Raw genomic sequence first — 25967 nt, 5'->3', positions numbered from 1 at the left:
TCATCTTTATATTTCCTTCTACTTGTCAATACTATTGTTCCATTCTATTTTCCGCCGCTACATGCCCGCTCAGGAGCAAACCCCCACACTACACTACAACGGCAGATGGATATATAAGATTGTATCTCCATGCGTCATGACAACTACTAAAACCCAATCCAAATCATCTGGCACTTTGGCCAAAACAATCAGCCTCGCCAGCCTTCCGTCCATATATGTCTTGCCCACGCACTTGGATCTGGACCAGCTGCATGAAGTGGAGGAAACGCTGGAAAGATGTGGTGCACAGCTCACCTACGACATCTCTGAAGCTGAGCTAGTCTTGGGCAAAGTGTTGCAGAAGAGACGTGCTGCGTTTGAGCTTCGATCTAGGGGACTATGGACTGAGGAAATTTCGGCGCCCACGGTTGTTACTACTGCTGCGTCGGAAGCAGGCCCGTCAGTGAAACGGCGGCGGGTTAGCGGTGTAAAGGATGTGCATGAGCATGAGCATGTACATGTACAACCGGCTCAAGAGCCTCTTGTGGTCGATCTGAGGATGGAGTCGGAGGGCGAAAATGTGGATGCAGGCGAAGGGGCTGAATCACGCCCTAAGCGGGTGCTTAAACCGTCAAAATCACCGGCTGATAGCTCATTCAATCCAAAGATGAAGGACGGTATCATAATTTTAAAATTTTCATGGCTGGACGATTCCCTTAAAGCAGGGCACGCCGTACCGCTGGCTCCATATATTGTTTACCATGCGCGCAAAGTGGCTCCACGGGACAATATCTCAGTCGATGGAACTTCTTCGAACGTTACTTCTGTAGTGGCTAGCCCACGGTCCCCACTCAGGCCAAGAGAGAGCCCGTCAAGGGCAATTTTGGAGCGGGCAAAAGCAGATGCGGCATCGTCACCAGCCCCAAACCATTTTTCTCCTGGCACTGCTAGATCTCGTCGGGCTAGAGTTCAGCATGGGCCTCCTGCTCAGAAGGAACCTCCCAGGCTTCTCCGTGAAACCACGGAAGAACATGAAGCTGCAGAGACCGGGCCTCCAACCCCTGCCTGGGTTCGCGACAAGCTTATATATGCCTGCCAGAGATCTGCTTTCCTCAATCCTCCAAATGAAGCGTTCATAAACCAGCTCATCAAGATCAAAAAAATACGCGAGCTAACCCTTGATGAAATTGGTGTCCGCGCATACAGCACAGCAATTGCCGCCATTGCCGCATATCCCTACAAACTCCAATCACCAAAAGAAGTCTCCACACTACCAGGCTGCGAATCCAAAATTGCTATACTCTTCTCAGAATTTAACCAAAGTAAAGATGGCACGCTCGAAGCTGCCAACCAGCTAGACACAGACCCAGTCCTCAGCGTCCTCAACCAATTTTACAACATCTGGGGCGTCGGTGCCAAAACGGCACGCGATTTTTATTACCACTACCATTGGCGGAGCATCGATGACGTTATCGAACAGGGCTGGAACATGCTTTCCCGCGTTCAGCAGATTGGCATCAAATACTTCGACGAATTCATGGCCGGCATCCCGCGCAGCGAAGTCGAGTCAATCGCTGACATTGTCCTACAGCACGCCAAACAGGTCCGACCGCACTCGCAGAAGGATTACGACGGCAAAGGCATTGAATGCATCATTGTCGGCGGCTACAGGCGTGGCAAGGAAGTTAGCGGCGATGTCGATCTCATTCTCTCCCACCGTGACGAGAGAGTGACACACAACCTCGTCTACGATGTCGTTGCCAGTCTTGAGAAGGAAGGCTGGATCACGCACACGCTCGCCTTGCATCTTACTACTTCGCATCGGGAGCAGCAGACGGCGCCTTACCGTGGCGATACAGGCGGGAAGCCGCGTTTTGACTCCCTAGATAAAGCATTGGTCGTATGGCAAAATCCCCATTTCGAGGCTAGGAAGGGCGAAGACGGCAACGTTGAAAATGAGAAACGAAACCCAAATCCACATCGCCGCGTGGACATAATCATCTCTCCCTGGCGCACAGTCGGCTGCGCCATTGTTGGTTGGACCGGTGAGACAACGTTTGAACGCGACTTGCGCCGCTACGCGAAGAAGGTACATAATTGGAAATTCGACTCGAGTGGGGTACGCTCGCGTAGCACCGGAGGCCAGGTTATTGATTTGGAGGGTAAGGGGAGCACGTGGCAGGAGAGAGAGAAATTAGTTTTGGAGGGGATAGGAGTAGGTTGGAGGCCACCGGAGGAGAGGTGCACGAGATAGCGATGAGCAAGAACATTGTTTTTTTTTCACATGCAGAACAGTTATGAGATTATGTTATTTTATTTGGATGGATGAACCAGGGGATTTTCACCCTACTTCTGCCGAGCATTTATTTTCCTTCATGCTGTATTTATTCCCCTTCTCGTCCTCCTAAGTTGACTGCATGCATGCCTATGAAGAGCGTCTATCCACGCTTGGTCATGCATGTACTATACATACGAAGCAGACTAACTAAATTATGATGATTGAATGAACAAGCTTAATAAATCCGATGACAAAGAGCGATCCTGGTCGTACACCGGAAACAGTGACTTTGCCACCAACATACTAGTTTGCTTCATACCTGCCAGGGCAAGGAAAACCTCAAACTACCATTTCCATCAAGCGTGGGTCGAATAATCCAACTGGAGAGAGTTTTTTTAGGACAACAAAATGAAACCAAGCGAGACATGCGGCAAATCCCAAAGGTGACAATGACAACCATCCTTGTTATTCTCAATCCGCAAATCATGGCATGCGTAGAAATAAGAGTCCACATCTGTGGCAACACAAGAGAGCAGCGGCCCAAATGGGACCACGTATCGGAAAAGAAAAAAAGGGAATAAATAGCTGAATATTATTTAAAACCCGCCAAAATAGAAAACAACATGTCATGAACGAGAACCTCCAGCATAGTCGTGACAATAATAGTTCGAGCCGAATAGAAAATAGAGTAGAGGACGAGGAGGTAGTAAGGGCCTGAAGGGTAGAAGATAAGAGAGTTTCGGACAAGAATAGGAAAGGGGAAATGAATAAAATTGAATAAAAATGCTGGGGTCCCTCACATACAAGACGCTGAATACATTGCCACCTATTTCTTGCAATCGAAGCAAGAGCAGAAGCAGACGCAGGAACAAAAAGAATTCGAAAAGGCAAAAATAAAAAGAATAAAACAATAGAATAAATAAATAAATAAAAAATCAACGAAAAGATTCGAAATATTATTAATAGGAAATGGCAAACGGATCAAATATCAACAGGCCTCGAACTCGCCATCTCCCCATACCTCCCTCTGGATCTAGTAGTATCATAAGCATTAACAACTCTCATCTGTCCACCTTCATCCGCCTGACTAAAGGCATAACCTCTCTGCTTCCGATTCCGCTGCACCTGCCTAACTTTGCGGATTGCTTTCTGGAACTGCTCCATGCGGGGTCTGTAGTCTTGCACGTTGTATTTCTGAATCTCTTGCACATGATGGTACGCCTGCGGGAAATACATGCGCTTGATGTACTTCCAGGCGAAATCGCGCACGAGACATACGGCTGGTAGCACGACGGCCATGAGCCAGAAGACCGGCGACGGGAAGAGGTTAGGAATGATGCCTTCGTATTCTGTCGAGAAGCCGGCGCCGATTCTGGGCGCAGAGAAGCCGTAGGCGGGCAGGAAGGCCATCCAGATTATAAAAGAGCCGGGAATAGCGATGAATGTGTATTTGGTCCAGATATTGGTGACGAGCGCAGCTTTCCCGAGAACGGTAGCGAGGACGGCGGTATAAAGTGCAGTTCCCCAGAACCAGTGGCCGGCGATTTTGCCGTTTGTTAGAGGGAGGTCCCAAAGGAAGATCGCCTGGGAGAGGAAGTAAGCGATGAGGGAGTGGTAGAAGCCGTTGCCGACCCAGGACCAGAAGCTGTGCATCTTGAAAAATACACCTTTCTGGCCTAACTGGTAGAGCTGTGGGTATCTGTCTAGCAGACGAGCCGAGATGAATTGGTCAAAAATGCCCATGGCGAAAGGGGGAAGGACGGTGAAAAAGACGTTATAGAATGATAGAGTCCAAGATTCGTAAATAACCTGACCGGAAAAGGAGTTTTGAAAAGAGTACTGTATTGAGGGTCATGTTAGCCAAAGACGGAAAATTTCTGAGGGATATACTTAAAGGGAGAAGAAACATACCCAGAACTGAGTCATGTACAACGCAATGTTTTTATAGAACGAGTAGAGAATGACTTTGCTGATACGCTGATAACTCCACGCACCGTGAACTAGAAGCAACTTCCGAAGAAAGCGGAATTGGGCGATTGAGACGTCCGCGCTGCGGGCTGCCTGAAGACCTTCAACACCACTAATGCCGACACCCACGTGGGCAGCCTGGATCATGGAAACGTCGTTCGCGCCGTCCCCAATGGCAAGTAGCAACGCTTTGAGGTGCCGTTTGACAAGCTTGACGACAAGTGCCTTTTGAAGGGGAGATACACGGCTTAATTACAGAGAGTTAGCTTGCGGGGTTAGTCACATAAAGATGGAGATTAGAAGATAACATACCAACAAATGACGGCTTTGCACATAACAGCCAAATCCAAAAATATCTTCTCCATATCCTTCTCCAGAGCATACATTAGGGATTTACCGTCAATGATAAGCGCCAATGTCTCGCTGTCTGGGGAACCGGCCTGACTCTGAACCTGTTGTAACTTTTTTGATAAGTTATCTCTTGTAGCCTGGGCCGACTCCTCGTTGACAATCAACAAAGCCATATCCTCCGAGATCAACTTGCAGCTCATGCCGATGTTGATAGCAGTTTCTTGCCGGTCGCCAGTCAAAACCCAAACTTTGATGCCCGCGGTTTGCAAGGTGTGGATGGTATCTGGAACACCATCTTGAAGCTTATCTTCGATAGCTGTTGCACCAAGAAGGAAAAAGTCTTTCTCGATGATCTCGGCCGCTTTGTCAAGTTCCTCAGCTCGGTTCCCAGTTACTGTTGTTGCTGCTTTGTCGAATATCTGGTACCACTGGTAGAATTCCTCATCAGGTATTTCCCTCATAGCGAGACACAATGTCCGGAGACCATCAGAGGCGTATTCTTCGAGGTGCTGAAGAGTAACATCAACAGTCGGATTGTCCTGGTGCAACCGCTCCAGGATAACAGTATCGGCTCCCTTGCAGTAAATTCTGATTTTACCGTCAGGACATCTAAAAATAGTAGACATGCGTTTTCTCGTCGAGTTAAACTCGCAGACTGCAAGCAATTCAAATTCCTGCTCTTGACCGTTCGCAGTGATGATAACGGACTTTGGACGCCGGTTCGTGAATCGATAGCCCATCATAACTGCACCTTCAACTAGCGCTCCTTCATCAGGAGAGGCAGCCTGGTACTTGATAACATCAGGCTTTTCTTCCCTCCTCTCTGGAATGACAGTGTGGCAAGTAGCTAAAAGAGTAAGAAAGTGGTGGATTGCCATCTGGGTGGGATGCGACTCCAAATTCTTAGTCAGTTGCTTAAAGTCATACATTCCCATATCTGAGTCATCGCCTTCCATCACTTTTCTGTCCTCTGGTACTACTTCGGCATACTGAATCCCGCCGATAGAGCATTGCTTAAACTCCATCATGTTGCACGTCAAAGTGCCCGTTTTATCGGAGAAGATGTATTCGATTTGGCCTAACTCTTCGACCAAAGAAGAGGTACGACATGTGGCAGGTGTATCTGTCTTGTCATAGTAAATATCTAGATCGGAATTTATGAGGAATGCGTGGCAATACTTGACTATTTCTATAGTCACGAAAAGAGATATAGGGACGAGATTAGAGTAGAGGACCCAATATGTGAAAATGTCAGAGAAGAACTGTTGAGCCGCATTGACATTTCCGATGTACAGGTAGGTGAGCTCGTCAGCAGATTTCATCCGAACAACGAGGTCTCCTATCGAGCTAATCAAACTAAGAACAAGCAAAATGCCGACAAGCATAAGAATTTGCATGTTTACCATGCGTTCAACAGCGGTTCGCTTGATTGGTGTTGCGGTTGCGTTCCTCATCAATTTTGTTTCATGGCCGGTGAAAACAACAAGACCATGGATCCAGGGGGTATTACGCAAAGTAGCACCACGGAGGAGGAGTTGATCAGGGTTGAGCGGTAGCTCCTTTTCTCCACCACCAGCTTGCAATGTCAATGTAGCCTCGTAGGTATAAAGGCTGGAATTTGGCTGTTCGGATTTGACTCTCCCAGTGAGCCTACTTAGTTGGCTGGGACTAACAAGATCGGCCGTTTCTGGTATTGCTTGTTTGATTTTGAGGTTCGTTTCGCCATCCAAGTTTGCAGTTTCGATGTAACACAGACCTTCCGGTTCGGAACTTGCCAGGAGGACCAGGTCGGCGGGGAAAGGCTGTTCTGACTCGACTCTGACGATATCACCGACTGCCACATTGATCCATCTCGTATCCTCAAAACTGGAGCCCTTGAGTACCTGGGCCCTCGAGTAATTGAGCGATTTATCCGAAGACTTCCGTTTCCAATCTTCAACTAGTTCTTTTATAGCTGATACTAGAAGCACAACAGCGAGAGGCGCGATGGTGGTATATCGATTAGTCGGCGAAATATTGGGAATTTGCTGGAGGATGGCGGTAAACAAGAAGAACAAGTTCGCGTATTTGGAGAACTGTTCGAATAGGAATTTCGGCAAGAAAGTGATCACATTGTACTTGGCGGTTGATATATGGTTGTCGACATATTTGTTTGCCGCATTGGCCGGGGAATTATTGAACAGGATGACACGAGGGCCCAACGTTGACGGATCGATCTTGCGCCTGCCAAACCCAAATTTAAAATCCCCAGCACTGAATTTCTTCTTCTGAGCTCTTGGACCTGCTCCATCACCGTCTGTCCCCACGGAGTCCACTCTAGCCGGTCTGGCGCCCGTTTCGGTCAACGGCAAGTCCATTTCTGAGTACTGCTGTCCCATACCTAGCATATTTTTTGCTTTCCCCATCAATCCGCCGCCCAGGCTCAATATACTGTTCCGATCCCGCGTGCGAGCATCTCTCACGGGCATCGCACCGTCCAAGTCATTTTGATCATTATAGTAACCTTGCGCTGATCGCGCATCGTCAAAGTCGTTTAAGTCATCTGAATATCGCTGGTAGTTGTGTAAATCTACGGTCTGCGAGTAGGGTCGATATGCTTCACCATCCTCGTAGAAAGGGCCCGTTCGAGGTCCAGCTCCTGGCCGCGATCCAGCAGCCTGTGCTGGCTGACTACCCCCAACGAATGCATCGTATGATACTGATGGCCTTGGTTGGAGTGTATCGGAATCTTGGATATCGAATTGTTGCAGGAGGTGATCGTCAGTCACTGGAGGGCGCTGGCCGGTGTTGTATACAGAGGCTGTGTCTTCGAGCTGTACGAGATTACCATCGTTTCCAGGGGGCGGACCGTAGCCCGGCGGCCTGCCACTGGTCATATCGCAGCAAGTAGCGGTGAAATCACCGTGAGAGAGTTGCGTTGTGGTGGGGAGGAAGCATTGATTAACAATGGCCGAAGGAAGAGGATAGGAGGATGGTTGTTAGGTTCAGGCCGTGTCGGAGGTATTTGGGGCAACAAGGAAGGGTTGTCCGCTCTGCAGGCTTAGTCTATAACTTCTGGTCTTTTCCACAGTGAGATGCAAGAAAATTTTAGCTGAGCAGTAAAAATCATCAAAGGTTGTTTCATAGCAGTTGTCGTCGTCAACTGGATGAACCAACGCGGGTTCGTTCCCCCATTGTAGGATGTTTTCCGTCATCCACTGAGGCTTAGAAAAGGCTAACAACCTTGAAGCCTCAGCTACAGCCGCAGCAACAAGCCCCGCCGTATTACGCTTACCGTACGACTCCCAGCCAATAGAATCCGCTGTAGCGGCAGATTGGTATTGCTGTATGGTAAATCACTTACCGATGGTTGGTTTTGCCTAACCTGACGTCGGAGTAACTTCGCCGCGAGTTAGTAAAATAAACACATTTTTACCATATATAGTTGGAACAAACTAAATTATTTTGTGGAAAGGGAATATTTACTACTTGGTGGACAACAAAAAAATCCATTTAAACCAACTTATGGAGTGCGTAGGTTGTTGTTCCTTTCTGTGTGTTGGTTACAGATTGTCCTCCACAGACTCCGGTATTTTATGACAGGAAGTTACCAAAATGTGTAATGTTACAGGGAACGGCAATGAAGAGCGCGTAGGGCTGGAGGATCAAGATATAATATTCATTTAAATTTATTTCCGCTCACCAATTCTTGCTGAGTATTCCAACTCAGCGCCGTGAAGAGGTTGAGATACTTTCTTGTGCATCAGGATGTTACATCCTCAATCGAAATGTTCTATTTTTATGCATCCGCTGCTCCAGCCCTGGGGTCCACCAGGCACCAAGTAAAAGTCTCGTAAGCGCCCAGGCACTAAAGGAAATCAAGCCAACAGGGAGGCGGCCCAGCGAGCACCAAGCCTAATGGGCCAGTGATGGGCAGCTGAGTTTACAGCTAATAATTATTAATGGCAATCTCCGGCCCCTAGCAAACAGACACCATTTCATTCACAAGAGTCCATTCACCATTATACACGGATCTAAAAAGGAGAAAAAAAAAAGGTCTTGAGGGGTCATTGAGTTATCTTTCATTGGCGGCGCTCGATTCTGCAGCACGTTGACGTGCCTGCTCCCGAATCTTCAGGTCTTCCTCCAACTTCGTGGATATGAATTTGTTCATCTCCTTTATCTTGGCAAGTGCTACGGTCGAGCATGAAATCATACTTAATGGATCGCCCGGGGTCCCATCTGGTTTTGTATAAAGAGAAATCTCGCCAGTCTTATCCAGAGCAATGATGAGGCTTCCTTCGCTCACAGCTTCCTCCTTCGAAGTTGCATCTAGCACAATGATTCTTCCCTCATCGTACATATTGAACGTAGTGGAGAGGGGGAGTTTAGTCAGGTTCAGGGGTGACGGGACCCTTTCTTCTGGACGGTAGACGGTCACCCGCCCGTCGCGAACAACCGCTTCTGGTAGACGGAAGTGGAGTAAACCAGTCATGATGGCAAGACAGCAACTGTCAACCAGTCCACCGTCTGAGTCCACGACATGTACATCTGCCCGAACATGCCAACAATTCTTCCCCGCCGCAATGCACAGCGATTCCGTGTCGAGGGCATTGGACCGCCGGATTATCCTATCAAGGGTACGGACAAGCTGGGTTTCTAGCTCCGATTGTCTGTAAGAAAACAAAGGTCTTAGCAATGATGTTGAAAACCAATTAATTGATACGGCGTTGGTAGACCGATTTAACGCACCTCCCCGTCTCGTAGGCAGGCGAAGCCATATCATTAAGTTCCACCGAAACTGTGAAAATTCCATCGTTCTCCCTCTCAGGGCGGGGCTTCGTCACCTCCGCAGATATGCGCACGACGACACTAGCTTTTGCGTCAGTCACTAAAATATATAAGTATATTCTTCTTCCGTAGGCGAATATTGAAATATATAGAGTAGCTTCGTCTCTGACGAGCAAGCACAAAATGACTAAACGAACGAACCTAGTTTTTCCCAATTGCAGTTTGACATGTCCGTATTCATCCCCGAAGGAGACTGTCAGCGGGCGGAGCTGGTCCAAAGCACGGCCATCGAGTCGCACATTTTTATGGAGAGCCTCCAGGATGAATGTGCGCTCGTTGGCCGAAATATCAGCTTCCTTCGGCATGCTCAGGTGTTTCTATCCAATATTCCATGGGTGGAGGACTCAGGTTGACGCTTAAAATTCCGCAGGCATACGCCAGAGCTCTTCATAACATACGGACAATCATTGATGCGACATGTGTGATGCTGACTAAGCGCTTTTATTTCTTGGCATTTATTGAGTGTTCCCGTTGATTCTCCTGTTCATGACAACCAAAGGGCACGTCGGTGAAGACAATCAACAATCACGTTTTGATTTTCATATTAATCACTGTCACGAGCTCCAACATGACCACAGGTATGTACGACATCTATGCTGTCAACGAACTGAGTTACTAATTCTGCACTAGCCCATAGGCCAACCTTTGACCCGGTAAGCTCCCTCCTCCAACAATCGCGAAAGTACAAGAAACTTACGCTTTGGAATAGGCACGAGGCAAGGAGGCTCTAAGAGGTCCCGCATACCACCAGCGTCTTCTCCCGGCACATACATTCCTGAAAACCAGGTAGGGCATTCCCGACCTCCTATCCCTCCAGGACTAATTCCTCAATGAATCCGCGCACCACTAACGTTTTATTGATAGAAAACCCGGACAAGGTGGCGATGCAGACGAGAAGCGCGATCTGAGAGCCGAGCTCCTGAGAGCTGAGGCCGCCCATTTTGCCAAGAAGGGTATTTCCCAAGATACCTCCGCATCTTCCGCATCCTCTCCCGCTGCGATCGAGCCATCCGTACCGAAACGCCAGCTTGAGAATGGGTCGAGTGAAGTTGAGATCGGCGACATAGAAGACCCGGAGGCTAAGAGGCGGCGAATACTAGAGGAAACACGAGATATAGATGCGGATTCAGCTGGGTCAGAGAGCGATAGTAGTGAAGACGATAGGTATGTGACGCCACCTGTTGCTGCCTTCTAAGTGAACTGCCGCTGATGGGATAATAGTGATGATGAAGAAGAAGATGAAACTGCGGAGTTAATGCGAGAATTAGAAAAGATTAAAAAGGAACGAGCTGAGCAGAAGGCAAAAGAGGTTTGTACTGGTCATCCTGACAAGTTCTGGTGAACAGGGTAACTGGAGTCTACTGACACGGTACACTTGTTAGGAACAAGAGCGAGAAGCGCAAGAACAGGAGAAACGCGAAGTCGATATCGCACGAGGCAACCCGCTACTTAATCCACAGGACTTCAATGTTAAGCGGCGATGGGACGATGATGTTGTCTTTAAGAATCAAGCGCGCGGTACGGAGAATAGGGGCAAAAAGGAATTTGTTAACGTATAATGACCTGTTTCTCACATTTCCACACAGCTCAAGGGAGAAATATGGCTGATCAGAGATCCGTTTTAGGATTTGTTACGTTCCGATTTCCATAAACGCTTCATGGTAATTATTTTCCAAACCCCCAGTGTCGGGTGCACTAGTTCGCTAACATAGTATATTCTAGTCTAAATACGTGAGGTAACCTGGGTTGACATCGGTAACATTGGAGTCACCTAGGTACTCAACTGTACATATACAAAAATAATACGAACGAAGTACCCCAATACGCATCTTCGCGTTCTTTGCCAGCGGTAGAAAATTCTACATGGTAGGTCACTGCACCGTCGCACAACTAGAATTGGCAACCCATCAGCCCCCAAGGTCGTCTTTGTCCGCATCTTTGAGTTTTTAAGACCGATCCGGCCACGGTGTCACTCTGTATTAGCCTACCATGCTGGGTAGGCCGCGGATCATTCCGAAGACTATGAGCTCTGCTCAAACTCCAGGGGAATGGAAAGGGGGACGGTACAAGGACTGCAGCAGTGAGGAAAAGGGCAGATCACATAGCACGGGTTAGGAACGTGGGATTGATATTGCTATTTCATAGATATAGTACATAGTTATTACATGCTACGGGAATAAGGACTCTAGTTCATTGCCATTGTTCCCTTTTCCAGGTTGCTATAAGGCCAATCACGTGACATTAATAACTCTCCAGGGCTCACTCGTTAACCGTGCCATGCTTACTCACTCTCTGTAGTGAGTGCGCCACAGTGTACGGAAAACCACACTGTAAAGAAAATATTTTGAATATAGTAATCTTCAAAAATTAATTAATAATCACCACCACATCTATCTATAACATAAAGATTATCTATATACTCATTAGAAGGTGTAGAATCCACTGTAAGTTGAGATTCTATAGAATTATCTTGTTGTGGTTGAGTGGCTGTAGATTTTGTAGATTTGATTTCAATTGATTGAAGAGTCTTATTGAATGTCTTTTTCATCTCATCTGCTCTACAGGTCATGATCTTGTGATTGGCATTCTTAATAGTGAGAACTTCATCTACTTGCACCTATCTGCAGAAGGATTTGACAATCTGATATCTATTTGCTTAATAATGACCTGCAAGTTCACTCTCATGGTGTGTATTCAATTTCACCTGAATCATGCTACCTTTGAAGATCTTGTTCAACTGCCTTGTCAAATCAGATGTAAGAGTATTCTTCACATCTTCTAAGGCCTTGGCTGCTGCATTGATTTGATGATGTAGTTTTGTAACTGTCTCTGAGAAGATTAATTATGAGAAGACAGTTGACAGTTGATCTGCAGATGGCAGGGTAAAGTGATCACATATATCATCATCATCATTGTATATGTTGAGATCTGGGGTATCATCAATGGTAAGAGGTCTCAATTGATTGAGAATTATATCGTGATTAACTGAATACATTTCACAGTCAGTAAAGCCAGCTCTCACAGTGTCAGATTTGAATGCTTGCAGTCAGATGCTCTTCAGATTAGCAAGGAATTGTTCACAGCAGCTTCAATATACTTGATAATGAGTGAGCAAAAATTAATGTTCAATTGATGAATTCATATCTTAATTGCCTCTTCCTGGCTGTCATTCAATGCTTGATTCAGTGGAACTCTCATAGTTCTTGATTTCTTCTCATTGATTCTCTCATATAAGATGATATATGAGACTTTGAATTCTTGTGACAGAGATGTGATTTTTAATTTTAAATTGCTTTTGTATGTGTCAACAGCTCTTTGCAACTGCTTCTCAGTGTAATTAGAAGATTTAGACATGGTTATAATTAATGATGATTATTTGAAGATAAAGAATGAAGATATTGAAAATATTTTCTTTACAGTGTGGTTTTCCGTACACTGTGACGCACTCACTACAGAGAGTGAGTATTGTGGCGGATATATTACTTGCGAAAACAGAATTTTCCCAGCTCTCTCTGAAAATTAGTAGCAAAACATCATTAAAAAATCAAAATATCTGCATTTCTCTAGAATCATTCAATATCATTCAATACACATCTTTTTCAATTAAATATTATTCAAATATGTGTCTTTCTTATCTTTATCATCAATATGTTATCTTAACTCTGTGATTTCATTATCAATGAGATTGTATACCTTCTTAAGAATGATTATATGCCTGCTGAGATTGTATGAAGTATTGATTGTCATCTGACTACTGTATATTGAATTCAATGAAATCTTCACTGCTTTGAAACTGCTAGAGAACCTCATTCAACACACAGTGTAAAGTCAAAGATCACACCAGATATCTTATCAGAATTGAAGAATTTTTTCAAGATATATTCAACTGTATATCACAATGAGACTGTCTACTTTATGAAGAATGAATTTGATGTTGATATTCACTCACAGTCAATATCTAGAGTGTTGAAGAAACTGAATTTAATATGAAAGAAGATGATTAATATTGCAATTAAATATCACTTAATATATAGAATCTACTAATTCATTAGTTCTATAATATAGATTGAACTCATAGTCACTTAATACAATGAAGAACTTTGAGCTGAATAATGTATTCAACTCACTTAGTATCTCTCTGATCAACTGATCTTTTTGAATGAAAGTGCTGTAAATGAATGTACAGTGAATCAATAATATGAATGATTAAGCAGAGAATTCTCTTATCACATTAGAAGGCTCTGTAAACAATCTCAAAGATAATCAATCTTATTCATGATAACTGTCAATGAATATATTAATTATGATATATATCAGAGATTCTATAATACAGAGAGGTTTAATGAGTTTGTATATATCTGAATACTGCTCAAATGTCAACAGAGTTATTACTACTTAGTGATGAATAATTGTAATACTCATCAATCTCAAGAATTGAAGAATCTTTGCAGAGATACAGATGTTGAACTATTATTCTTATTATTATATTCATCTGACTATAATTCTATAGAGAAGTCTTTTCACATATTGAAGAAATAAATTAGAAGATATAGAGATCAGTTAGATACTCAGTTTAATGAAGATTTTGAAGCTTTTTTACATCATGCAGTTGAGAACTTTATAAGAGAAAAAAATGTAAAAGAATATTTCAGATCTGCTTATATAGAATAGTATTGTAATAATCAGAAAGATTCAGATTGCAATTTATTCAACTATAATACAGATTTAGAGATTGAAGCAGTATGAGATCTGCTCTCATCACTATAAGCAGTTAATAGAGATGATTTGAATTCCTGCAATCTTGTCTGTTATAATGAACTTTTTAATTCATCTCTTATAATTTGAAATATATTCTTCTCAATATTCATATTAAGCAACTGTTCTCTTATCAACATCTGTAGATAATTCAATTCAAATTCTTTCTTCTGAAGAATGAACTTAGTATCTAATAAATCAGAAGCTTTATTAGGTCTTCAGATTGTCAATCATTTGAAGTATTCATCAAAGAATAAATCTGCTTATTCATCAAATTGAGATATTAAACTGCTTTGAATTGAAGATGAATTTGATGAAGTCAACAGCAGAATTGATGAAGAGTTTGACAGTGAATTCAACAGTGAATTTGATAGCAGATTTAACAGTGAATTTGATGAAGAATTTGACAGCGAATTTGATGAAGAATTTGATGAAGAATTTGACAGTGAATTTAATGAAGAATTTAATGAAAGATTCAATGACAGATCTGAATGTGAATGATAATAAGATTGTGAATTCAGTTCTTCTATTTCTTTCATTATATATTTCATCATCATCACATTAATTATCTCACTTGAAAATATCATATTTGATGAAGTTGAAGCTGCTGAAGCTGAAGAAGAGAATATAACTACTGACAATTGAGAAATCTGTATAGAAGAATTGAATGTAGAAGTTATAGATTCATTCTTCTAACTCTTCTTCTTCTTTCTACTCATTAATCATTTTGTCATCTTTCTTGAAGAAGTCTCAATCATTGCTTTATCATATTCAATATCATCTATTCAACTTGCAATCTCACTACTCAGAAGTTGAATATGAGTATTATCATATATTATTCAGCAAGTGCTCTGCTCAAAGTTATGATAATTCATCTTTTGATAACATCACTGAGCAGTTATCTCATGTTCAATCTGTAAAGAATTTCATTTCTTTGATTATCAATTTCAAATCTTCTTCAGTTATTGACTGATGACTGTGATTCTTGAATATGTAGATGACTTTTCATCATCAGATATTTCATGAATTTGAGAGGATTTAACAGAATGATGATGAGAATTATAGAATGATGAGATTATGTCTTCTTTGATATCAAGAGCTCTTTTTAATGCTAATGCCTGAGTTGCTAATTATGAATCTGACACTTCAATAAAAGCTGCAGAACTGCATATTACAGATGTGTTTAAAAATAGTGTTAAGATATTAAGAAGATTGAAAGAAGAGATGACTTCAATGATAAGATCACTCATCTTCTTCTTATACAACTTCTTCAAAAGATTAATTATCTTCTTTCAATTCTTCTTCTTCTCAATGATGATTTTATTGGCCTGAAATTCACATTTATATAATATGATAACAGCTGTATAATCTATAACTTTCATCTTCTTACAGATCTGTTTTACAATATACTTCTCAGTCATCTTTTCTGCAGTATATTGAATATGAAAGAAGCTGATAGTTGAATTATTTACTGAGACAGTTCAGTATTTAATCTTGACAGAATTCTTTATCTCATTGATAATCACTCATTCATACAATCTGTATGAGATGTCAGGCTCAGGTGTAGAAATTCACAGATATTGAGAATTCTCAGACTGAGTCTCTATATTCTTCTCATTCATCTGCTTCTTCATCTCATCATTGACTGGATCCTCTCCATTATTCAGAACTTCTGGAACAGATAGTTTGAGGAGACTGAGGCACAGGGTAGAAGTCTTTGTACAGGCTTGTAAAGCAGCAGGACAGCGGGCATTGTGAGGCATATTGAAAAAAGAGTTGATTGATATATGTGGATTTGATGATAAAGGTAAGAAAGACGCGTATTTGGATGATATTTGATTGAAAAAGATGTGTATTGAATGATATTGAATGATTCTAGAGAAATGTGGATATTTTGATTTTTTGGTGGTGTTTTGCTACTAATTTTCAGGGGGGGCTGGGAAAATTCTGTTTTCGCAAGTAATATGTCCGCCACAATAAGCATGGCACGGTTAACATCCAAATATTCCGTCCTCCATCATTTCATTAAGCACGTATCTATAGGTTTCTCACTCTCCTCACCATGGACCCTCAGCAACCCACATCCCGGGCTTTGCAAGGTCAGTATTCTCACTTTTCCGCAAATTGGAGTTCCCCTCCATCCGCTCAATTGAAGGCCACAAGAGCTAAATCCGGATGACGTATGGTCTGCCGCCATCGCCAAACAGCCCGCATAAACACCAACGTCGCGCAGCTGCTACAACGATTCGAGAATATCATGGCAACCGCAACGGTGAGATAATATACCAGATACGCCCTGCCTGGACATAGGGACGGAGAGGGACGCATTTTGCAAGGTTTTACAAATATTGGGTGGCCGACTAACGTGGGTGGGCGAAACCCCAAAAAAATAAATTCAGGTCGATAATACAAGCTTCACATCCACAGCCATCGAAACATATCAACTCGACGTCGAGTCTACTGCTCTTGTTCGTATTTGCTCAGCCCCTGTTATCGTTATCCTTTTTTTTTTTTAAACTTCCGAAATTACTGCGCAAGTACAGTACAAACGGAACAAATACCCCTGGCAAGAGCGCAAACTTGCTAATTTCTCCTGCTTTTTCCCATTACCCTAGATTCGCGCCGCGGAAGATATCCTCTCGTTAACACGGACAATGAAGGAAGCATGGCTATTTGGCAAATTAGACACCCTGGGTGAGGATGAGAGGGATGTACAAAGGAGGGAGGGTCTAGAGAGGGATGCGCAAGCGGTCAAGAATGCCATTGAGAAGGGGGGCGTGTTGTCAATGGAATAAGTTATCAAAACAGCCGGACGCGCGTGTTTTGTTCCCTGCATTCTCATTATTTTTTTTCCCCTTCAGTGCGATATATTATCTGATCATGGTGTTATTTTGGCTGCAGTGGCGTTATGGTATTTGTGATTTTTGCAGTGGGATTGGGAAAGGAATCGGCGTTGGGCAAGTTTGTGTTTTCTATTTCAGTTGAATCTAACAAATAATGATATTTGGAGCAGAGGTATTTATTATAATCATAAATCTAGATCAATTCTACACAAGAACAATTCAAATTTCCTCGTTAAAATATTATTCGTTGTTCTACTCCCGTTCCTCTGGGGAGCTTCACGTCATCCCAAAAGGGTAAATAACTAACTAATGAGCTCTCCGCCCGCACCAACCACGAGAACCTCCAATCCCACCACAAATCGACATGTAAGACAACAACACCACTCATCACATCAACAACTCTCCCATCCTCTCCCATCCTCTCAATCTCAGGTCCAACCCCCAATTCCAACCTCTCCAACAAAAATGCCAACGCCCCCGCCCACCACCACCACCGACGACACAGAAGCAATGCCACCCCCCTTCCCCACCTCCGCCCGCACCCTCCTCCACCCCCTCCCGCCTCTCACCCTCATCGTCGCCACAACACCCATAACAACACCCTCTCCCTCGCCTACAACCAGCGACCACCATCACCGCCGCCGCCTAGGCATCGGCCATGCCGGAACCCTCCCCTGGTCCCGCATAAAAACAGACATGGCCTTCTTCTCGCGCGTCACGACGCGCGCCCCGGCGCCGGAAAATGCCACATGCACAAGCACAAGTGCAGTTAACGCGGTGATAATGGGCCGGAAGACATATGACTCGCTCCCCGCGCGCTTTCGGCCGTTACCGGGCCGTGTGAATGTCGTTGTGACGCGGGACCGGTCGGGGAGGGAGAGGGCGCGGATCGAGGGGGAGTGGAGGGCGGCGGGGGAGAGGGAGAGGGAAAAGGAGAGGAAGAACAATAGCAGGGAGGGAGGAAATATCGGCGCGACCACTACTACGCCATCATCGACACCAAAACCGGAAACAGGGCCGGGAACGGGGCCAAAACCAGAAGAAGAAACCCCCGACGTCCTCGTAGCAAACAGCCTCGAATCCGCCGTGGCGGCCCTCCACGACGCGTTCAGGACGACCCCCACCCCGGGCCCCCTCTCTCACAACGCCACCCGCTGCCTCGCGAATATCTTCATCATCGGCGGCGGTGAGATATACGCCGCCGCTCTAAATCTTAAACCTACACTGGACGGTGGGGAACAGCAACAACAACAACAACAGCAACAGCAGCAGCAGCAGCAGCAACAGCAGCAACGCGGCGCGAATGCGGGGACGATGAGGATTGTTATGACGGATATAAGACGGTGTCCTGCTCCGGCTTCAGCACCAGAGCCAGCTCTATCAAGCGATGTTACGGCTACACCTGCGGCTACGGCTACGGGTATTACCACGGTAGGGGAAGAGGAGGCGATGGCGGTGGAGAACTCCGTCAACGGGTCTGAATGCGATACGTTTTTCCCGCTGGATAGTGAGGAATTGGAGCGAGGTGATGATGGGGGGTGGAGAAGGGTGAGTGCGGAGGATGTTTCTTCTTGGGTGGGCGAGGAGGTGAAGGCGCGGTGGGTGAGGGAGGGGGAGTTTGTGTTGAGAGTTTTGGGCTTTGAGAGGGGGGCTTGAACGCTGGCTGGCTGGAAGCAGAGCAGATAATAAGTAAATAAATATCTTAACTTTTGGCTTGTAATTTTCAATACACCCTTGAAGAAAGCGGTATGATAATGATATTACATTATTTCATGGCAATCGGAAATGGACTGGGGTTATGGAAATTGGCAAGCCCGCCCACTACACACGCCCCTTTGCGGCCAATTTTAATAGAAAACAGTGGTTGAAAGAAAAGAAGAAAAAGAACGGTAAAGAATCTTACGCACAAACATCTCATTGTGATCAAAGATCGATGGGATTAGGACTAACCCTATTCTCACGTCGCCTTCCATCATCTCTCTCACAGCATGCCAATCATCATGACAAGAAATATGATGTACGCCGATCCCATCCATCCATCCATCCATCCATCCATCCATCCATCCACTCAACTCATTCACAATCCGCCTCACCACTGAAGAAAACAGAATCAGACAGACATCATCCCATCCATTACCCATACCAATATCATTGTGATCATACACCCGCTCACTAACGCCCGTAGTACAATCTCACTCAGAACCCATCCCATCCTTCCTCCGCTGCGATGAATTCAGCCATCCAAACGCCGACGCCCCACCAACCGGATTCGCCGTGCGTGACTTGCCAGACCACGGCCCCGCAGTGCCACCTCCTCCATCGCTAGAAGAAGGTTTCCCCGCGCCAGCACCATTCACGGACTGCTGCGCATGTTGGGATGACGATGTCGTCATTTGATCGTGGCCATCGCAACTAGTGCTTGTGCTGGTGCCGGTACGGTGTTGGTCTACGGGGGGAAAGCGCGAGTCGCTGCCAAAGCCAGACGAGGCGGTTCCTGTTGCGGTAGTTGTGGTAGTTGTGGGAGTGCCAACGCCGCTGGAGGAAGCCTGTCTAGACACCGTGTTTACTGATGAGGTCGACTTGGTCGGTTTCAGGATCTTCATATTCCGCGTCCGGGTTGAACGCTGGTAAGCGGACATGAAGGGGCTGGTGGTGCTGCTGTACATACTTGCGCTAGTGGATGTCGTTGTTCCTGTTGCCCCCGTATTCTCCCCCTTGTCGCCGGTGGTATCGCGACGCCAGGGGCCCCAGACGCCGCTACCCTCTGCTTTCGCAGATGAGGTTGACGTGCCCGTGAACGCGCGGTCGCCCGCGCTGGGTTTGGGATAGTGGCGCTGATCTGGACTGTTGTTGTCCGAGGAATCGTCGGTGAAATGGCGCGCGGAGGAACGGATGGGTTTTCGGTCGAAGGAGTCCGAGGAGGCGCGGGCGCCTAAGTTGGTGGAAGTATCAGCCTTGTCTGAGGTTGTGATGTTGTCATGGCCCGCGGAAGTTGGGAGTTCACACTCAGTAGTGGGCTGGTCTCCATTGGTCACTACAAGGCCAGTTCGCTTGTCGCTGGTAGTTCCGTTGTATAGTGTTGACAGATCCTCTGGGCCAGTAGTTAGATATCTAAACGTAGAATCATCCTCCGGGCGAACCAAGGGAATTGAGATTTTGTTGCGCCCGTCATCGACAATGAGCATCTTGTCCTGCGAGAATAGAATGTCGGCATTGTGTGCGCGGAGGACATCGCTGCCTAGGAAAATCTGGATGCTTTTGTCACTCAGGTCTGCGCCACGGATGATAAATCGAACAGTCAACGCAGGTAGCTGGGGGACCGGGCTCCCGCCGCGGGACGACGGCTGGTATACACTGGCCTCAGGGAGGTAGACTGGAAGTTTGATGATTCGCACACCATCCTCCTCTGCTGCCTCTTCCTCGAGGCCTAGTTTCCGCACCATCTGTTCACTGATGGCTGAGCGGTATGACCCCGTGCACACTGCAGCGTAGAGCAACGAGTCATTGGAAAAGTTCGTCGTGAGCCAACAACGGATGATGCACGGGACAGGGCCTAGAATGAATAGTCCGGGAGGTGGAGGCAAGGGAGTGTTGCTGGCAGACGAGGTCCCATTCCCACCACCAAGCAAGCGAGATGCTTCCAGCCCCATGCTATTGGTGCGCGCGGAATGGTGCGATTGGCCCGACGAGCTCTGTTTCCCGTCAGATCGATGAGAAAGCGACCGCTCCGTCAGCGGATGGCTTCCCAGCCCACTGCCAGTTCGCAATGGGAGGAGCTCAGCGGTTGATCTGTTTGCTTGGCTATAATACATCGAGCTCTCATCGAATCGCACACTGTTTGCCCGTGAAGCCCCGCGACGAGGTTCTTCCTCATTTTCCAGATGTAGCGCTCCCGTCAACCCATGTTGGTGTGTTTGGTCAAACCCTTTGAAAGGCTCAGCAGTCGGGTTGAAGGATGTTTCTAATCCACATGACAGTGTTAGCAAATTATTTATTTCTAACAGGGCTCAATTCGTGTGCATCCCCCACTTTGAAGGCTTGCTTTTTTTTTTTTTTTTTGTATGGTCACTTACCTTGGTGGTGCACGGTGCCAATAGACCCCGGAAACGGAGATAACGGGCCCCAAACACTCTTCATCCTCGCATCGTCGTCACGACGCCGTTCCAATCTAGATATCCGCTCTCCGTGCTCGAGCTGGGCTGCAAATAGGTCTTTCACCTCCTCTTGAACGCGCCAGATGTCTTCTCTTGATGCAAATGGGTATTGCGCGTCCATTCCCAATAATCATTCACGGAGCAGCAAAATCCACCCGATGTAGGGATATTGCTCTTGGGAGCAGCGTAGCTGGTTTGGTGGGCCACAGGGCGAAATGGGGAAGCCGGAGCAAGACGACCGCGAACAGAACTAATTCCGCAAAACAAGCATCCGTCGATGGTTCAACGAACCCTGAAGAGAAAAGTCCAGGGAGCAAGCTGGCAGCTGATCCAAGAATAAACGAGCTTATTGATGCGCCTGAGATCGAAAACAAATAAACCTCCGGGTCAAATAAACCTTCCAATAAGAGAATAAAAAACCGAAAAGAAAGAAACGAAAAAAAAAAAAGTAATCCTGGACCCGGTCGTTTTCGTTTATGATTCCCGTGCCTTCTCTTCTCTTTTCTTTTCTTTTCTCCTTTTCCCCCAAGATATTATAACCTCTCTGTTTCGATACTTCTTGCCCCGCTGATACTGTGAACCTCCGTGTTAACCGATCCCCTCCACTAATCTTATTCTCTCAAGAACAAAGAACAAAGGGCCCCTGATCTCTCTTTTCTCTCTTTTTTTTTTCTCTCCTTTTTTCAAACAATACTCTATTTGCCGCAACGGTAAAACAATCGATTCAACCGTCCGTTAACAACCTCACACCCTCGTCTCCCGCCAGGGCCAGGCTCTGCGAGAAGGCCTCAAGGCCTCCGCCCACCCAAGTGAGATGTATTAGAATCTGCCAGTGTATCAAACAGAACCACCCGAGGGTGCCTAAGATTACCGTATGTAGATCTTGTGGCTAGCCAAAGGGTGATAGTTATGACCGTTCTAACACGAGGAGCGGATGACGGGGATGCGGGACCGGGGAAGTCGGGCGGGGGCTTGTTGTAGTAGTTGTTGTTCTTGTCGGAGGTGGAGGTGGAGGAGGAGGCGGAGACGGAGACGGAGGGAGTAGAGTGGGTGAGATGGGACGAAAGAGTTGCCTTTCCAAAGGATGGATGACAGGAAGGCGGAGGGGGGTGGAAGGGGAGAGGAGGGGGGGGGGGGGGCAGGATTATCGAATCCGGGAGAAAGAGGTTATGTTTCGCTCGTTGTATTGGTTGTTCTGATTTCAGCAGGAAAGGACGTTGTGGTGGAGGCTGTGGGAGAGTATATATTCCGTTCGAGACGGCAACGGCGGCGGACCGGGAGTTTTGATGGGTGGTGATGGCAGAGGGGAGAGGAGGGGGGATGGGATGGGATGGGATGGCTCTGGGGGCGAATGCGGGTACAAAGAAAAAGATACGTAGTTAGTTTGCAGGTTTCCTCTGCACGGGTGGAGAAGGCAATGTTGTAAGGATGGGAGAATTTGGTTTCTGCTGATGATGGCAGTGAGGTGATCGGAGGGGTATTTCCCGGGGAAGTTCCTGTCGTGTTTGAGCCGTGGAGGTGGATGTGATGGTGGTGGTGGTGAAGTTGGTGGAATGAGTGATGGTGATGGTTGGTTGGGCGAGATGTTTCGTTAAGGCAGGCGGCTTACTGCGTAGAGTTGGCTTGGTCCGGGGTCTGGTCTGGTCTCAGTGGTTTATGGTAACTATGGTATGGTATGGTATGGCGCTGGCAAGGCGAAACGATTGCAAGGCAAGGCAACTAGCGCCAAACAGCCGTAACTAATAATAATGGGATTGCCGCTGAGTATCCTCTGATAAATAAACCATGGAATATGCTCTGTGAAATCAAAAAGAAGCCCTGTTTCTCCTTGGTCGGGTGGAATTTTCCATGGCAATGTAGATCTCCCGCGTTAATATGTAAAGGCGCGCATATATCTATCTATCTTTTTAAAAAAGTAATTATTTGAAAACAAAATTACATGAATCAGACGAAATTGACCACCCATGCAATAAATAAATAAATAAATAAAAAGTAATAGAAATAGAAATATAAATATATATCTCCCTAAATTAGACAAACCCATCCCCGTTGACCTCTTTACTCACCTTTCAAATCCTAATGCCATCGTCCACCACCGTTGAGCTACGTCCACTTCCTCTCTCCCTTCGAACCTTGGGAGCGACGGGGGGTTGATAGAGCGGAGACACAATGTTTTGCTTGTGGCATTCAGCACACCTCTACCCATTCCATAAGACATGATGAAGTTTCTTCTTATGTTTCGGAAAAGAATATAGTAGTTATGTAAGAAAAGAATTAGAACGGGTGCCCCTATGGGGACGAGAGGCGGGGGGTTAGGGGGAGGGCGAGGGGTTCGTTTCCTCGCCTATCCTCAACTCTCGCTGGCGGTGCTGAGCCGTGATCCATATTATTATATCTCTTTGCCCGTAGCAGTTCTCTTGGTCTCTTCCTCCATCATATAGTGAACAATAATAATAATAATAATAATAATAATAATAATAAAGTGCGGCGCCCGCAAGCGCCTCTTTCCCCAGGAACCAACTCCAAGTGAACTACGATTTCGGCGCACTCTGCCACGGAGGGAAATGCATAGGCACATTCTCAGGCGCGAGGTGCGGATAATGCGTCCGGATCGCCCTCGTCACCTCATCGTACAACACCCTATAGCCGGCCGGGTTGAAATGGAGACCTAACACACCCACCCACACACACACACACACAAAGGCCACGACAGGTAAGTAAGGGTAACTAAGGAGCAAAATACTTATTTTGACAAAAGTATAGATGGAGGTATGTGTTATATAGACATACCATCTGACAACAACGCCTGCAACCTCTCATTCACAGGCACCTCTCTCGATCCCGCCAGCGGCTGGCCATCCACCCACCCAGCCACAGTCATGAATGCAGTCCATATATCGGCAACGGGCACGTTGAGCTTCTTGCCCACCTCTCGGCAGGCGTCGGCGTATTGTTTTGTCCGGGAGGCTTTGCGCATTATTGGGGAGGCTGGTTCGGGTTCGGGTTCGGGATCGAGCGCGCCGGGCTGCGTACCTACATCCGCATCTACATCTCGATCTGCACCTGCGCCTGTATCTGTATCTGTATCTGTATCTGTATCTGTATCTGTATCTGAGGGGGAAAACTGATACTCATTGACAGGTGGTGGGGTCAGGAGTAAGAGATTTGTCTCCGGATGCGCTTTGATGAGCGGGTGTGTGAGGATTTTTATTAAATTTTCTCTATAGAGGTTGAGGGGGACGTGTTGCTGGAAGCCGGGGAGGACGGCGTCATTTGCGCCGAAGAAGACGGTCTGTGGGGATTTGTGTTATATTTTGTTAGTTGGCCTCTGCTCTTTTGCTTTCATGTTGAGTTATTATTATATTCTAGTTTATATCTTCTGTTTTCCGTTGCTTATAGTTGGTGCATGCTCGTAGGGGATTGATTGCACGGGTGGAGAGGAGTTAGTTACCATTAGGCGGACCCTCGCCTTTTGCACGGGCGGGAAGAAGCATGGGAAGATTGCGAGAGCTTGCTCGGATGTATAGCCACTGTAAATACCTGATTAGCCGATGTGGTGGGTTGCGAGTGTTTTCTACGATAGCTTGCTTTACCTGAAGCCCCGATTGATGATATCGAAACGTCTAATATAATCTAGATGAAGACTCAGCTGCCACCTTCGAAAACAGGGATAAAAAACGGTTTTCTTCTTTCATCTTTCTTGTACGAAATGAGAGCAGACATTCCCGATCTATACAAGCTTATACAGGCACAGTTATATAGAAGACAATGTTAAAACTGGCGGGGGAACGAGCAGGATATACATATATGTAACGTACCATGCTGCAAGGCGGGGCAGAAGGCAAACCCGCCGCTCCCCTGATCGCACGAGCCCTGGGTTATGGAGTCGCCAAAGAGAATAATCTGGTCATACTCCACAAAGGACGAGGAATTGGAGGAGTTAGGGTTGGTGATATTTGTGGTCGACATGGTGAGGTCTGGCAATGACGTGCAGTTATACTTAATGCAAGTGGGAAATGTGGGGGTGAAGCCAGAAAGTATTAACTAGTTATTCGCGTTCTGCCCCTGGCTACGGCAGCCTAGAAGTGACATCTAGGTCAAATGAGTATTTTAAACTAGTGTTACAATGAGCACACATCAACGATATTGGATTGTATTAGCAATCAGAATCTCCTCATTGGATTGTATTAGCAATCAGAATCTCCTCATTGGAGATTGTATGAAATAGTGATCAACATCAGAGGAGAGCCCTATACCCGGGGTCTCTATACCCGGTCTATACGCTTGAGGGGGCTCTATACCTGGGGGGGGGGCTCTATAATTATATCTCATAGTCTAAAAGCCAGGACTGATTAAACCATATATAGTAATATACTAACCATATTAGGACTAGTTTCATTGGTGTGTGTCTATATAATGAGTATTATGTGGAATTAAGCTTTTACACTGAAAAACATCCCAAAAAAGCCATTTGACCCAAATGTCACTGTAGGCTGCCGTACTGGCGGGGGTGGTGGGTGACTGGAAACCCATCCATATGTCACCGCTAGAGCTGGATGTCGTACGTACGCTGTATACAAACGGCAATTTTGGATTCAACAATATAGTAGAGACGTTTAGGAGGTGGTGGATAGAATAGAGATCTGCGTAATAACTTCTCAGAGTGGCCAGAAATGTTTTGTTTTGTTTTGGTAACTAGTTATGCACTTTGAAGCTCGGATATCTAAGCCCTCATGAGGGATACAAACAAAAAGGCAGCAAGGTATGTTATAGTCAATCCCAGATCTATAATGATCTCAGTCAGGATTA

The 25967-nt window shown here is 45.9% G+C and overlaps 10 protein-coding genes across 10 annotated transcripts; 4 read left to right on the top strand and 6 right to left on the bottom strand.

Moving 5' to 3' along the window:
• Positions 1-136: 136 nt before the first annotated feature.
• Positions 137-2233, top strand: BDCG_00119 (DNA polymerase IV; the record flags this gene model as incomplete). The annotated part of the gene is made up of 1 exon (XM_045415626.1): positions 137-2233. The coding sequence occupies one exon, from the start codon at positions 137-139 to the stop codon at positions 2231-2233; it is 2097 nt and encodes a 698-aa protein (XP_045271535.1).
• A 1005-nt stretch (positions 2234-3238) lies between these two features.
• BDCG_00118 (phospholipid-translocating ATPase) lies at positions 3239-7452 on the bottom strand (the record flags this gene model as incomplete). Its single annotated transcript, XM_045415625.1, has 3 exons — positions 3239-4096; positions 4169-4472; positions 4538-7452. 3 exons carry the CDS (start codon positions 7450-7452, stop codon positions 3239-3241), a joined length of 4077 nt encoding a protein of 1358 aa, XP_045271534.1.
• Positions 7453-8538: 1086 nt separating this feature from the next.
• On the top strand, positions 8539-11605 carry BDCG_00116 (Cwf15/Cwc15 cell cycle control family protein). Its single transcript, XM_045415623.1, has 9 exons — positions 8539-9230; positions 9293-9984; positions 10037-10059; positions 10116-10192; positions 10271-10570; positions 10628-10715; positions 10789-10959; positions 11032-11067; positions 11129-11605. Exons 2-9 carry the CDS (start codon positions 9975-9977, stop codon positions 11144-11146), a joined length of 723 nt encoding a protein of 240 aa, XP_045271532.1. The 5' UTR covers positions 8539-9230; positions 9293-9974; the 3' UTR covers positions 11147-11605.
• BDCG_00117 (exosome complex component RRP45) lies at positions 8631-9711 on the bottom strand (the record flags this gene model as incomplete). The annotated part of the gene is made up of 3 exons (XM_045415624.1): positions 8631-9228; positions 9308-9427; positions 9548-9711. 3 exons carry the CDS (start codon positions 9709-9711, stop codon positions 8631-8633), a joined length of 882 nt encoding a protein of 293 aa, XP_045271533.1.
• Positions 11606-12544: 939 nt separating the features above from the next.
• Positions 12545-12760, bottom strand: BDCG_16060 (uncharacterized protein; the record flags this gene model as incomplete). The annotated part of the gene is made up of 1 exon (XM_045425334.1): positions 12545-12760. One exon carries the CDS (start codon positions 12758-12760, stop codon positions 12545-12547), a length of 216 nt encoding a protein of 71 aa, XP_045279026.1.
• A 2875-nt stretch (positions 12761-15635) lies between these two features.
• On the bottom strand, positions 15636-15978 carry BDCG_16059 (uncharacterized protein). The gene has a single exon (XM_045425333.1). It carries the CDS (start codon positions 15922-15924, stop codon positions 15733-15735), a length of 192 nt encoding a protein of 63 aa, XP_045279025.1. The 5' UTR covers positions 15925-15978; the 3' UTR covers positions 15636-15732.
• Positions 15979-16223: 245 nt separating this feature from the next.
• BDCG_00115 (uncharacterized protein) lies at positions 16224-16956 on the top strand (the record flags this gene model as incomplete). The annotated part of the gene is made up of 4 exons (XM_045415622.1): positions 16224-16260; positions 16369-16433; positions 16561-16629; positions 16777-16956. 4 exons carry the CDS (start codon positions 16224-16226, stop codon positions 16954-16956), a joined length of 351 nt encoding a protein of 116 aa, XP_045271531.1.
• A 152-nt stretch (positions 16957-17108) lies between these two features.
• Positions 17109-22837, bottom strand: BDCG_00113 (uncharacterized protein). Its single transcript, XM_045415620.1, has 2 exons — positions 21078-22837; positions 17109-20965 (listed from the first exon to the last, which is right to left on the bottom strand). Exons 1-2 carry the CDS (start codon positions 21277-21279, stop codon positions 19197-19199), a joined length of 1971 nt encoding a protein of 656 aa, XP_045271529.1. The 5' UTR covers positions 21280-22837; the 3' UTR covers positions 17109-19196.
• Positions 17274-19012, top strand: BDCG_00114 (dihydrofolate reductase). Its single transcript, XM_045415621.1, has one exon. It carries the CDS (start codon positions 17314-17316, stop codon positions 18658-18660), a length of 1347 nt encoding a protein of 448 aa, XP_045271530.1. The 5' UTR covers positions 17274-17313; the 3' UTR covers positions 18661-19012.
• Positions 22838-23082: 245 nt separating the features above from the next.
• On the bottom strand, positions 23083-25213 carry BDCG_00111 (GDSL Lipase/Acylhydrolase). The gene is made up of 5 exons (XM_045415619.1): positions 24977-25213; positions 24752-24791; positions 24610-24688; positions 23949-24450; positions 23083-23826 (listed from the first exon to the last, which is right to left on the bottom strand). Exons 1-5 carry the CDS (start codon positions 25125-25127, stop codon positions 23690-23692), a joined length of 909 nt encoding a protein of 302 aa, XP_045271528.1. The 5' UTR covers positions 25128-25213; the 3' UTR covers positions 23083-23689.
• Between the last annotated feature and the right edge of the window lie 754 nt (positions 25214-25967).

Source organism: Blastomyces dermatitidis (assembly GCF_000003525.1).
Source record: "Blastomyces dermatitidis ER-3 genomic scaffold supercont1.1, whole genome shotgun sequence".
Taxonomy (NCBI): domain Eukaryota; kingdom Fungi; phylum Ascomycota; class Eurotiomycetes; order Onygenales; family Ajellomycetaceae; genus Blastomyces; species Blastomyces dermatitidis.
Note: the sequence above shows the minus strand (reverse complement) of the source record. Positions and strands in the feature narration are given on the sequence as shown.

What these genes read in the sequence shown, in the direction of transcription:
- BDCG_00116 (XM_045415623.1), top strand. An exon ending in GATAGTAGTGAAGACGATAG is followed by an intron (nt 10,571 to 10,627) that starts GTATGTGACGCC and finishes ATGGGATAATAG; the next exon opens with TGATGATGAAGAAGAAGATG. An exon ending in CTGAGCAGAAGGCAAAAGAG is followed by an intron (nt 10,716 to 10,788) that starts GTTTGTACTGGT and finishes TACACTTGTTAG; the next exon opens with GAACAAGAGCGAGAAGCGCA.
- BDCG_16059 (XM_045425333.1), bottom strand. Translation starts at nt 15,924, where the DNA reads ATGCCTCACAATGCCCGCTGTCCTGCTGCTTTACAAGCCTGTACAAAG.
- BDCG_00114 (XM_045415621.1), top strand. Translation starts at nt 17,314, where the DNA reads ATGAGCTCTCCGCCCGCACCAACCACGAGAACCTCCAATCCCACCACA.
- BDCG_00113 (XM_045415620.1), bottom strand. Translation starts at nt 21,279, where the DNA reads ATGGACGCGCAATACCCATTTGCATCAAGAGAAGACATCTGGCGCGTT. An exon ending in TGGCACCGTGCACCACCAAG is followed by an intron (nt 20,966 to 21,077) that starts GTAAGTGACCAT and finishes CATGTGGATTAG; the next exon opens with AAACATCCTTCAACCCGACT.
- BDCG_00111 (XM_045415619.1), bottom strand. Translation starts at nt 25,127, where the DNA reads ATGTCGACCACAAATATCACCAACCCTAACTCCTCCAATTCCTCGTCC. An exon ending in CTGCCCCGCCTTGCAGCATG is followed by an intron (nt 24,792 to 24,976) that starts GTACGTTACATA and finishes GTCTTCATCTAG; the next exon opens with ATTATATTAGACGTTTCGAT. An exon ending in ATCATCAATCGGGGCTTCAG is followed by an intron (nt 24,689 to 24,751) that starts GTAAAGCAAGCT and finishes AGGTATTTACAG; the next exon opens with TGGCTATACATCCGAGCAAG.